Source organism: Tauraco erythrolophus, chromosome 10, assembly GCF_009769465.1.
Source record: "Tauraco erythrolophus isolate bTauEry1 chromosome 10, bTauEry1.pri, whole genome shotgun sequence".
In the NCBI taxonomy this organism is placed as follows: domain Eukaryota; kingdom Metazoa; phylum Chordata; class Aves; order Musophagiformes; family Musophagidae; genus Tauraco; species Tauraco erythrolophus.
Window position 1 is genome coordinate 34,346,996 of NC_141474.1, and position 13,031 is coordinate 34,360,026.

General features: G+C 57.3%; 1 protein-coding gene across 1 annotated transcript; it reads left to right on the forward strand.

Annotated features, from left to right (window-relative positions):
* The first annotated feature begins 579 nt into the window (after window positions 1–579).
* On the forward strand, window positions 580–12,070 carry IL23R (interleukin 23 receptor). The gene is made up of 15 exons (XM_086617852.1): window positions 580–637; window positions 1,377–1,670; window positions 1,830–1,953; window positions 2,859–3,046; window positions 3,200–3,345; window positions 3,969–4,128; window positions 5,559–5,641; window positions 5,875–6,070; window positions 6,203–6,219; window positions 7,222–7,417; window positions 7,925–8,008; window positions 8,863–8,913; window positions 9,694–9,790; window positions 10,754–10,844; window positions 11,432–12,070. Exons 1-15 carry the CDS (start codon window positions 580–582, stop codon window positions 12,068–12,070), a joined length of 2,424 nt encoding a protein of 807 aa, XP_086473978.1.
* The last annotated feature ends 961 nt before the right edge of the window (window positions 12,071–13,031 follow it).

A 13,031-nucleotide genomic window follows, 5' to 3' on the forward strand; every position in this document is an offset into this window, starting at 1 on the left:
GGAGCATCCCCCATGCTCCCCTCACCCACCGCGCCGGTCCCCTTCCAGGGAGGCTCTCGGGGTGCTCAGGCGTGATTTCCCTTTTGCAAATCCACGCTGCCGGCTCCATCGCCTCCCAGTCCTCCCATGTGTGCCGGGAGCGGGTTGCCCGGAGGGTTCGCTCCATCGCCCGCCCAGCCTGTGGGTTACCAAAAATGGCATGAACATGTGCATCTGTGTAAGCGTAAGGAAAGGACTGGAGAAATGTCACAGGTGGGAAAACTAAGGGAAGTGACACTGGAGGTGGAAGCTTGGGAAAAGCAGCCTTGAGGCTGCTCACTGAGGCTGGACACGGGGCTGTGCCAACGGGGCACCGGTTACCTGAAACACCGAGTCCTGCGTGCCCGCAAGCCTGTCCCCCCACACTCCCACCACTGGCACAACCCCACCTGACCCCAAATCCCACCGAAACCCTCGCCGTGCGTCCCCATGGCCACCTCTGGGCTGGTCCCGGAGCATCCCGGGGCGGCCGGTGGGATAGCTCCCCCTTTCCCTCCCTGCAGACTATGCCACACGCGGGCAGTGGCCGCAGCCCAGGCCATGGCGGGGTCCAGCGAGGCGTTGGTGCTCCACGTCCTGCTCTGCTGCCTGTGCGGAGGTAAGCGGCAGCGGGCACGGCGCGGCACGGCCACCTGGGCATCACTCTCACTGGCCACCGCAGCCAACACCCTGGTCCTGCTGGGGAATAGGAGTGGGAGTAGGAAAATTATAGTGCTACAGCTCTGGATTTGGGGGGGGAGCGCTTCCATAGCCTTCGGGGGGGCTCCCACGCCCCACAGCATCCTCTCCTCCCTGCTCGCATCCCTGGACCGGGGCCGCATCCAGCGGCGCTGAGGCCCACCGGTGCTGCAGCGGCTGTGCCACACCACGTGCTCCTGCCTCCGCGTGCACGACGCCGGAGCGCAGCTGCGCCCTTTCCAGGAAGACCAGATGGAGCCCGATAGCGGCAGCGAGCCGGGTTTGCCGGGGCTGGTGCAGGGGCCTCATCCGATCGGGTGCTCAGCGCGGGGGCTGCCGCCCTAATCGCGGGGGGATCAGCGCGCTCGGCGCTGCGGGTTATTTCCCTGCACTCATTTCAGCGTTAGAGCAAAACCTAAAATTGGTGAAACCGGCTGTTTCCGATGATCTGAGGGGATGAGTCACCGGGGGATGGAGGCGGCAGGGGGGCGTTATCCCCATCCCCAGGGGAGAGCGAGGGGCTGGGGGGCACCAGCAGCCACCTCGCTGTGAGGTCCTGCCGTGCTGCTGCCGGTGCGGAGCGGTGCAGCCCGTGGGCATCGAGTCCCACCGTGGGACGCCCACCTGGAGCCGCCCTGATGGGACGAGTGTTGGCACAGGTGTTGCAAACATCGGGTGCTCGGGGCACGTCTGGATCGAGCCCGCTCCGGTGGTGCGGATGGGCTCCGACGTCTCCATCAACTGCCTCTCCACCCTCGGCTGCCCCTGGGCCAAGTTCCGCATCCTCCTCAACTACAGCACCCCTGAGGCTGCCCTGCACCCCCTCAACAGCAGCGCCGTCCGCCTCCGCCTGCCCCATTTCCGGATGCCCTCCGGGTCCGTCACCTGCTTCGCCCGCTGCCCCAACAGCCAGAAGTACCAGCTGGTGTGTGGCACCGACCTCCTGGCTGGCTGTGAGTACCCCCACGCCTATGGGCTTCCCGGGATTTTTATGAAGCCACTGGCACCGATGAAGTCAAGGAGTGGGGAGGGGGATCACAGCAACCTGAGCTTTGTATTGCTGGGGTGGGGGTCTGCATGTCTGCATGCTCTGCCTGACTTTGCCTCCGCAGACCCTCCGGACCCCCCCAGCAACCTGAGCTGCACCATCGGCGAGCGCTCGGAGCACCTGGCGTGCACGTGGGACGCGGGGCGGCCCACCCACCTGCGCACCCGCTACACCCTCCACCTGCGCCGGTGAGGTCCCCGCGGGACGGGGGGGCTGCGGGGTGGGCAATGCGACCAGCCGGACGGGGCCGGGAGAACCGGGGCACGATGCGTGGCACGTGGTCGGGGCGCGGCAGCCACAAACCTGGGCGACGCCAGGGCTGCTCCGCTGCCGGCGGTGGGAGCGGGCACCGTGCCCTACTTCTGCTTCCTAAAGCTCGCGGCATCCGCCCGCTCTCCTGCTTGCAAACCGCAGCTCAACCCGGGAGCTGGGTTCCGCCGGGGCGGCCGTGCGCGCTCCGTGCTGCTCGTGGTCCAGCGAACACCGCGTCCCGTCGCGACGCGCCGCAGCCGCGGGATTTTCGCAGACGCGTTGGCTCTCTGCAAGCGAAGAGGGGAGCAGAGGGTGCAGCCGGCGGTGTGCACCCTCTGCCCGAACCCCGAAACCGAAACTCCAGCAGGGTACGAGAGCTGGAGACTGAAACAGGCGCTGGCTGCCGCGCAGCGTGCCACAGCCCTTCCGAGCCCGCCCGGGGTGCCCTCTGCCACCCAAGCCCCCGTGGCACAAGGCTGGCTTTCAAAGTCAATCCGACTCAATTATTAGAGCAAAACACATTAAATCCCATCAGACGTAGGCTTTGGGAAGAGAAGTGATTAACCGCCTGCCTAAATTTGCCCCGGTTCAAACTTCGAACCGTGCAGCCAGAAAGAGCCGCGAAGGTTCCCTTTCCGCGGCGCAAACGCAAACGCCCGGCAGAGATGCCGAGAACCGGCGGCGATCGCTTTCGGGTTCGCTTTAGGAGTGGCAGACTCCGGATTTGGAGATGACTGTGCCCCCAGTCACGAGCCATGACCCCCCAAGAGCCGGTGTCGCCTTCCCAGCGGGTGCGCGATGCCAGACCGGGTGCTGAGCGGGATTGCCTTCTGCTTCCCAGTGCGCCGACGGCAGCGGCGGAGGATGCCGAGGATGAGGATGCTGAGGAGGAGGAGGTCTTCCCCACAGACTCACCAGTGCCGCTGAACGTGCTGCGCAACGGGAGCCACTACTCTGCATGGGTGCAGGCCAGCAACGCACTGGGTGCTGCTCGCTCAGCCCCACGGCGCCTCGACCTGCGGGAACTCGGTACGTCTGTCCGTGCGTCCATCCGTCCGTCTGTTCCTCACTGCCCCGGGATGTCGCTTCGGAGACACACACGAGCGGCGTGGCTGACACAGGAGGGCATGCCCCCGTGGTGTGCCAGCCCCTCATCCCATGCTTTCCTGGCTCTCCCCGCAGTGGTGCCCGTGCTGCCCGTGGTCGCTGGCGCTGAGACTGCTGAGACGTCACCTCCCACCACCACCATCCGCTGGAGGAGGCAGACGCTGCTGGAGAACGTGCGCTGCGAGGAGCGGCACAAAGCCACGGGCACTCCAGTGTGGCATGTGAGATGGCTACGACCCCCCAAAACCTTCCCCCATGCAGACCCCGGGGGGGCGGAAGCCCTGAATGGGCTGCCCCCCATTAGGACATGTGCCCATCCTGGTCCTGCTGGAGACCCTGTAGCACCCATGAGCAATGGGAATGTTTGGAGTCATTCCAAACCCACCCCTTTGCTTTGGTGCTGGGGAGGGGATGCGCCCCCCCAGCTATGACCAGTCCCCCATTTTTGAAGGGCAGGACAGCTGATGCCCTCTGAGAGGGCAGACAGCCTTTTGGGCAGAGTCGTCTCTGCTTTTTTAAGCAAAAGGGCGAAACTCAAAATATTTCTGAATGTTCCCCAGCTCTGTAAGGATAAGGCAGCGGAGCCTCTGGGGATGCTCCCCCAGGAATTGCCATGATGTCAGAAGCCCAGCGCAGCGGCGGGGCGGGGGCTCTCGCTGCACCCCCCCAGCTTGCTGGGTGCATTAGCCAGCCCCGTGTGCTGGGGGAGGACCGTGCCCATCCCCATCCATTCAGATGAGGAAGGCAGTGACCACCACGTGCTCCCGCTCTGCGTGGGGGCCCGGTGGCGGCGGGGGCCAGCTGGGTCCCGTTCCCCCCCCGTAGCACCCTGCTTTCCTTGTAGGTGGAGGCGTGGGACGGCGCGGTGCAGCACGGGCCCCGCTCGCGGCACAACCTGCGGAGTAACACCCAGTACGTGTTTCAGGCGCGGTGCCAGCTCAGCTCTGCCAACAGCCCCTGGAGCGCCTGGAGCCCCCCGTTTCTCTACACCACCCCCGAGGCGGGTAAGCTCAGCCCCGGTGCTGCTCCCACTGCCTTTTCCCAAGCAGCCTGTCAGCTCCTTAAGATGCTTTTCAGGGACCTGGCCCAAGCTCCGGCTGCTTGGGCAGCTGGAGTTAGCGACATGCGTGTGGCATGTGCGTGGCATGCACATGGGCACATTGCAGGTGATGGTTTTGGCAGACTCCTGAGGCTGCTGCAGCACGGTGGGAGCTGCAGAGGAACCAGGGGGGCTTTGCGGGTACACGGTTTTCCGTACAGAAGGAGGGATGGGATGCGATTATCCATCTCCGACAGCTGCTTTGCACCCCAGCAGCAGGGAGCACCTCTCACCCTACGTGGAAAAGCCACATCAGCCACAAATACCAGTCAATTTGGGTCAAATTCCCCCCTTGGCATCCATGTTATTGATACCAGGATGAGTTTAGACACAGCTGGTTCTGGTATCTCAGCCGGCAGTGGGCCAGGATGCCTGAGGAGTGATGCCCTCACTTACATCCCAGTCATGGCAAGGAAGTTGGGGACACGGTCGCCCTAAAAAGCACCACTTGCCGCTGCGTGCAGTCTGAGCCGTTCCTGTAGCGGCAGAGCCACGCAGCAGCCAGCTTGCAACCGGGCTGCGGCGCTGCCACCGGCTGCGTGGGAATCAGTCCGCTGCCGGCGTGGAGCCGCTGGCCGAGAGGGGCTTTCTGCCAGGGCTGCGTGTGGGTGGGAGCCCCATGTGTGGGTGGGAGCCACAAGCATGGGTGGACGAGAGCCCCACGCGTGGGTAGGTGGGAGCCCCACGCGTGGGTGGGTGGGAGCCAAGAGCATGGGTGACAGGAGTCCCACTCATGGGTGGGTGGTCGAGAGCCCCACACGTGGGTTGGTGGGAGCCCCACGTGTGGGTGGGTGAGAGCCACGAGCGTGGGTGGGTGAGAGCCACGAGCGTGGGTGGGTGGGAGCCCCACACGTGGGTGGGAGCCACAAGCATGGGTGGGAACCACGAGCATGGGTGGTCGAGAGCCCCACGCGTGGGTAGGTGGGAGCCCCACGCGTGGGTGAGTGGGAGCCAAGAGCGTGGGCGACAGGAGTCCCACTCATAGGTGGGTGGTCGAGAGCCCCACGTGTGGGTAGGTGGGAGCCCCACGTGTGGGTGTGTGGGAGTCACGAGCGTGGGTGGGTGGGAGCCCCATGCGTGGGTGAGTGGGAGCCAAGAGCATGGGCGACAGGAGTCCCACTCATGGGTGGGTGGTCGAGAGCCCCACGTGTGGGTAGGTGGGAGCCCCACGCGTGGGTGGGAGCCACGAGCGTGGGTGGATGGGAGCCCCACGCGTGGGTGGGTGGGAGCCCCACACGCGGGTGGCTGCCACAAGCATGGGTGGGTGGGAGCCGCACGCGTGGGTGGGTGGGGAGAGGCGCCCGGTCGCGCCCCGTCCCACGCTCGCTCCCGCAGCCCCCGCCGCGGCACCCGCCGTCTGGCGGCGCCTGGGCCCGGCGCTCCCGAACGGCAGCCGCGAGGTGACGGTCTTGATCAAGGTAAAAACTCTTCATTTTCGGCAACTCTTTGCAATTCACGCTCCGCCCCCACCCCCGCACCCCCACCCCTTCCCGAGAAAAACACCCGCCCGGAGGCGGCGAACGGCGCTGCCGGTAGAGACGGGGGGAGGCGGGTCCCCGACGTGTCCTTGGCGCAAACCCCCCCGCCGTGTGCCGCCCGTCCCGCACCGGTGTGGGACCCGCACCGCACCCCCGTGTCTCGCCCTCCGCAGCCCCCGGATGCCGCCGGCGGGGGCGTCCTGGGCTACACCGTGACCGCCGAGAGCCCCGGGGGAACCGTCCCGCTCTGCAGCACCTCTGGCCCGGCCTGCAGCGTCCTGGTGCCCCCGGGAACCCCCGTCCTCCGGGTCACCGCTCACAACTCCCGGGGGGCTTCCAGCCCCGCCAGCATCGCCCTCGGCCCCGGAGGTACGGTCCCGCACCACCAACAGAGAGGGGATTTTATCGGGATTGCAAAAAAATAACTCGCTTGGGCTAAAAAAAAAGGGAAAAGCTGAGGGAAGCAGAAGGTCCTCCAGAGAAGGGCAGCATGCCCCTGAGATGGAGGTGCTCCTCAGGTGCCTATCTCAGCCCTCAGCATCTAAAGGCTCCAGCAACAAACTTAAAAATTAAGTTTATCCCACCTGCACTGGCTTGGTACAGGGATTCTCCTCCCTGAGTTTATCCCGCCTGCATTGGCTTGGCCTGTGGGTTCTCCTCCGCTCCCCAAACCAGCTCCTGCTGCCACAGAGACAGCCCCAGCTGGGTCCTGGCAAACACAAAGGGGGGGGGGGAAATAAGAAAAAAAAATCCTTTTTGGGCCCCTTTAGGTTCCCTGCGCCACAGGTTGTGGTTTTCCCCACAACCTACTTTCCTATTTTTGAAAAAGAGAAAAAAAAAAAGACTCTTTTAATGAGCAATGGGAGAGGAAAGTCCCATTCAAGTTGAAGACAAATATATGAGTAAAAAGAAACAGAAGAGAAATAAGGTGGAAAAAACTTTCTAGTCTCTCATACTTATCAGAATCAGGCACCTTTCTTGTAAGAAATGACAGGTAGAGCATCTCAGACGAGACATGACAACGCTCGTGTGATACGTGTGTGTGAGCTCAGATATCAGATGTTTTCTTCTGGGTAAGCAGAGATATTTTAGACTGAAAGAGGGGAGATTTAGGTGAGATCTCAGGAAGAAATTCTTCCCTCTGAGGGTGGTGAGGCACTGGCACAGGTTGCCCAGAGAAGCTGTGGCTGCCCCATCCCTGGCAGTGTTCAAGGCCAGGTTGGATGGGGCTTTGGCCAACCTGGTGTAGTGGAAGGATTGGAACTGGATGATCTTGAAGGTCCCTTCCAACCCAAACCATTCTGTGGTTCTGTATAAAGATACAGATTTTTGTATACATAAATACAGATTTTTATATTCATATATATATAAACCCACCACATTCTAGAAATTCTTGTTCCATCTCCCGTCCTTAAACACTGTCAGGAAAGACATTTTGCCTGAGCTTAGCTCACCTTCCAAGTCTCCTGCTCGTCGGAGATGAGGTTGCTCTGACAGCCCCTTGCCATCTCTCCGCAGAGTTCCCGGCGCCGGTGGCCGTGGAGGTCAAGCCCGAGAACCAGAGCAGGGTCCGGGTGGCCTGGCAGCCCCCCCACCGCAGCAGGAGGTCCCCACTCTGGTTCGTAGTGGAGTGGGTTTCCACCACCCAGTATAGCCAGGAGGAGCAGTATTTTTGGAAGAAGGTCCCGTACCAGGATACACACACCTACATCCAAGGTGAGAGATTCCAGGAGTCCTTTTGCTGTTTGGTGCAGTTCATCAGGATGTTTAAAGCCAAAATATATTATAAAAGCAAAGTTTAGTTTGAAATCGAGCCCCTGTTCGCTAGTTTTTGGAGAGTGGGACCATCAAGAGCCCTCAGGGAGAAGGAGGGATGCAATAGGAGACAGGAGGACAGTCAGTGGGATTTGGTCTCCCAGGTGAAGGTCTCAGGGAAAGAAGGGAATACAGGAAAGAGAACACAGTGATGAGTGAGCTAGCAGGGAGGGAAGCCACACTGGACCCATGGAGGCCTCTCCAAGCACAGGGTAGGCTTTTGCTCTTCTACATGTGTTTTTGGGAACATCTCATGCAGTGGCTATCGACAGGGGAGGAGTGCAGAGCTGGGGACATCCCCCATACCTCCATCTACTGTCACCACTCAGCAAGAAGCCCTTGAGCAAGCCTAGAGCTTTCATGGTGCCTCACAAGTACATTTTAAAGGTAAATCTTGCTTTTCTCCAGAAGAGGCAGCAGCAGGAGGCCACGTCAATGTGTCAGTGTATGCAGTCTACCCCGATGGAGTCAGCAAACCAAGCTCTGGCCAAGGTAAGACCCGTTGGGTGGAGATGTTGCCCCTTGTTGTGGCGGAGCTGCGGAGCTCAGATTGCCATTTCATTCTTCATATCACCACAGTCCGACAGTTTCATAGAATCACTTAGTTTTAGAAACGAGATGTAAGAACCTCCCACTGATCAGAGCAAAGCAGGGCTCTTGACTGCAGGACAAGTCAATGGAGATTTTTATTGATGCATCTGTAGGAAAACCTTCTCTAGCTGATCTTTTCTCCTGTGCACAGATCTAGTGCACATGAGAACTGTGTCTTACTCCAAGAACATAGAATCATAGAACGGTTTGGGTTGGAAGGGACCTCAAAGATCATCTAGTTCCAACCCCCCCTGCCATGGGCAGGGACACCCTCCACTACACCAGGTTGCCCAAAGCCCCATCCAACCTGGCCTTGAACACTTCCAGGGATGGGGCAGCCACAACTTCTCTGGGCAACCTGTTCCAGTGCCTCACCACCCTCAGAGGGAAGAATTTCTTCCTTAGATCTAGTCTAAATCTAGATAATCCGAAGGTGCTCATGAAAAAATGATGTACATTTCTTCAGGAAGACTGAATTCTTGTTTCAGGTGCTGAGGGGAGCGACGTGCGTGGGAGGTGTTTTGTCGTTGGTGTTATGTGCTCATCAACATCTCATTTAATTGGATCTCTGAGAAATAGGAGGTTGTGTGGAGTCGAGGCAGAGCTGGAATTAGTAATTACTTTAGGGGGCTTTATTTTCTCATCATACCATTATTTATTTTTCTAAATAATACTAACAAAATTAAAATAGCTCCTGTGTCACCTGCCATCCTCTGAATGAAGTTATGGACATTTTTTTCCTCTCTCTGTTGAAGTCCCTGCAGAGGACCAGCTCCTGGGCAGCACCTACGGCGAGATCTCCCATGGTAAGAAGATAACAGCTCAGACTTGGTAAGCCAAGTCTTTTGGCTTTTTTACTTTTCTTCTTGCCCAGAAGTGGAAATTTCAGCCCAAGCAGCGCCTGCAGCATCCAGTGACAGGGAAGCAAAAGCTCCCTTAGATTTTGGAGAGGTCAGGGCCGTGAAAGCAACTTTTTGCTTGATGGGGACATGCCTTGACTTTTGCTTTCTTATGACACTTACAACATAGCGTACATCACAACGAGTAGGAGATAAGAAAACAAGGAAGATATAAAATAACGTTAACATTTCACTAAACAGCGACAGTGTCGATCTTGCCGTGCGAACCAGGGACTCCTTTAAGCGTTTCCCACCCATTTTTCTCCCTTCGGTTACGCTCTGGTTTGCACACCTTCTGGTAAAGGTTACGTTATGACCTGTCGCAGTACGTAAACCAAAAGCAAAACCGACGTCGGCTGAAGAACTCACTTGGGCGTTTCTGGAAGGTGAGGCTGCGTAGGAGATGGTTGAACACAGTGATCGCGCTTCTTCGAATTGCTTGGCTGAGCCCCCCGGCCATGGAGATGCTCCGATGCTCCGGTCACAGGGGACCAGGGATGGGACGAGCGGTTTCGGGTTTGCCTTTGTTACGGCTTTGCTTCCTTCGTTGAGGAGCGAAAGGGCAAGAGAGATGCTGAAGGGTGTTTTGGCAAAGATCTGCCCTTTACATCGGCGAAGGCGGGTGGCAGGTGCGGGGCTGGAGCAGGGCCACCCCGTTCACCTTTTTCCCCTCTCTGTCCTTTTCAGATGATGACGTTGGCTTTTTCCTGGGACTGGGCGTCAGCATGGTCACGTTATCGGTTGTTTTTCTAATTCTGATGTTTAAAAAATCAGCTAGAAAAAGGTATTACTTCCTCCTCCACAATTTCCTCCTGATTTCCAACTAATACTTTTCTGCCAGAATATTTTAAAATTAATTATGGGGATCAGTCCTTTCCACTGCAGCCTGCTCTTGCTGAGGGGGGCTTCACCCGTTCATCAGATCGCTGTATGGAAAGACATTTGTGTGGTCTACAGCGAGGCAAAGACCACCAAAAAGAGAGAAAAATCCCTGCTCTGCACAGGCCAGCCTTAGGGACATTCGATATGGTATCACACAGATATAAGGGAGGGTAGAAAAAGAGGAAAAACACAACCTCTGTGGGTAATTTTTATCCTTTATCTTGGTTGCATCTTCCTGAGAAAACAAGAAATCAGGGCGAGGAGACCTGGGGCTCGAGGGTGCCAAGGGGCTGCCTCTTCTGGCCCCTGAACCCAGCCTAATTCTTCTGCTCTGGACGTAGTTGTGAAACACGGGCGTTCCAGCAGCGACGGGGACCGCGTGTTTTCCCCGGAACGCGGCAGCGCACCAGGACATCAGCAAAGCTCCGCGAAATTAAAAACTCTCGCAAACGATTTTCATTTCCAGAGGAGTTTTGGCTGTAGGAAAATCAGCTTTTGTTACTGCTAGGTATTTGATTTTGTCCGTTCAGGACACACATGCCTCCCACAGTTCATACATATGGCTTGGTCCTTCTCCCACCCCCTAGTCCAGCAACATTTTCGCATATGGACACTTTTTCCATAACGGATTTACCGAGAGTAATTGAGCTTCCAGGCTTGCACCTGGGGAAATAAGGTTGAAAGATGAAGAGCTAGAGTTGGAACAGGGAAGCCCACCCCTACGGGGTAAACCTGGGGCTTCCAAGCTATCCATGAGGGATGGACGTGCCCCTCCTGCCTGGGGACAGTTTCATCCTGCGTGGAAAATAAGTGGCTGATAAAACACACTGACATCTCGGGTTCTGTTTTTTCCTTTTCGGTGAAGAATGAACGCCACTCTTGTGTCGCTCTTGCCAAAATGGCTGTTTGAAGACTTCCCTCGCATGGAAAACAGCAACGTGGTAAAGTCCCTCCAGGTAATTGCACTATTCTCTCCCAGTTTTTCCTCGTTTCTCTCCCCTTAGGTTAAAGCTCACTGTGAGAGACACAGGTGGGAAGAGGATTCAGCTCTAAGGGACCAGGAACTGGTCAGGAATCATCTTCCAGACATTTGCAAGGTGCACGGGAGCCCAGCTTAGCTGAGGTCTTCAAGCCTTGCCTCAATATAGGCTTTATTCAGTAGCCACAGTTGGCTTGAGCTGCCCTTGAGGTGTGTGCAAAAGCATGGAGACAGGCACAGCTGCTCCCATCTTCTCTCGTCCACTTTGCTGTGGTCTCCTGCCCAGGGAGGATTGGATGGGAGAGGTGGGAAGGAAGATGAGATGAAGACAACAAGTCATTGCCCCATTTCTTCCTTGGGATGCTCTAAGGATAGCTCTCCCGTTGGTAAAATCTGCTAGTTCGTTACTACACTCATCATTCTCAAGGCCAGGCTGGATGGGGGTTTGAGCAACCTGGTGTAGTGGAGGGTGTCCCTGCCCATGGCAGGGGGGTTGGAACTGGATGATCTTTGAGGTCCCTTCCAACCCGAACCATTCTGTGATTCCACAATTTTTTTTTCCAGGAAAAGAGCGATTTCACAAGTAACAGTTTCCATGAGCCGTTCTTGGACACCAGTGACCCCACAGTTACGGAAATTGAGGAGGTGCCGGTGCACAAGGAGTACAAGAACGTGGCCACCAGAAGGAAACCCAACAGAGAGGTCTCCAAGGATGGGGAGCACCCAGGCAGCACGGTCCCCGCTGACATCACAGCCCCTGCCGGCATCACATCCCCCGAGCAGATCAGTGACTACAAACCTCAGGTGTTCGACGGGAACCCGCTGGGGTACGTAGCCGCCAACATTTACCCAATGCAGTCCCCCCCAGCCCTCCCAGAACCGGAGATGAACGTCTTCTTCAGAGACTACACAAGCCCCGTGCCCCACCTGTGGGACGGGGAGGGAGAGGGGCACCACGTCTGTCTGCTGGAGAAGATCAACCTCATCTTAAACAACAGCCAGAGCGGGCAAAGCCAGGTGTTCGGCTCAGCCCCAGGGGGACACGGCTCCCTCCCGGAGAACCTGTGGGGACACGGGCTGGCCAGCGATGGTCAAGAGCAGACGTTGGTCCCCGATGAGCTGGTCTCCTGCCTGAGAGCCATGAACAGGGAGGCGGTGGATATAAAGACCTGCTTCCCGCAAAACGTCGGAAGGTTATTTTGAAGGAAATTGTAGTCGTGATTCAAAAAAATGGAAGTGATGACCGTGGCGCGTATCAGCCTCCGGGATAGCAACCGGCAGAACCGGGGCAAAACTCCGCATCTGAAATAATCGACGACGAATTCTTGTGGCTGCCTGGAACGCTTCGGCCAGGAAATCACAATTTCAAACTGATCTCGTGTCATCACAAGCATAAACCCCATAAAACTCGGGTTCCCGTAGGAGCTGAAATAGGGAGCAGGTGGTTTTTGCAGGATGCCATATGCTGCACTTGTTATTCAAAGTCATTCTCTTGTTAAACGTTTGGAATATTTCATCCCTGGAGCTGATTGCACTTCAGAGGGATAAAACGATCCCTTAGAGATCCTGACCAAATTGTGTTCGGTATCTTGGGATCACTCCTAAGGAAGAGACACTGCACCAAGAAGGGTTTTTGTATCATACAGCACACGTGGGTACCAAGAACGCAAAACTTTTCTGTAGGACACAATAACCCAATTTCTTTTTCCCTCCTGTTCAATAATCAAAACTACAGCAGGGAAGAAGAAGCCTCCGTTGCCTGCCAGGGGGCTTTAAAATCGCCCTGAATTGATCACGGGATGGATTCTTCGTTCTGAGTGAGGGGTTTGATCATCTCATGGCAGCTTGTCCCCGCCGTGCTGCGTGGAGCAGCAAAACGGCGGTTGTTCAGCACACGACAGGGAATTTGGGTCTTCCGACACCCGGAAAATGAACTACAGGCGTGTCCTTCCCACTGAGCCATCGTGAGATCATTTACAGATTTGCCTGGGATTTCGGCGGTGGTCTTGCAAATGCTCCTAAAGAAATTCCCTGGAAATGTGTGAGGTTGGTTACGTGGCTGTCCGCTGAGCACCCACACCTTTGTAAGGAAACATGCCAAATGTTTCTAAGGAATACAAATGTGAAAGACACTCTGCAAAACGCCTGAGCACCCAGTGCCCTC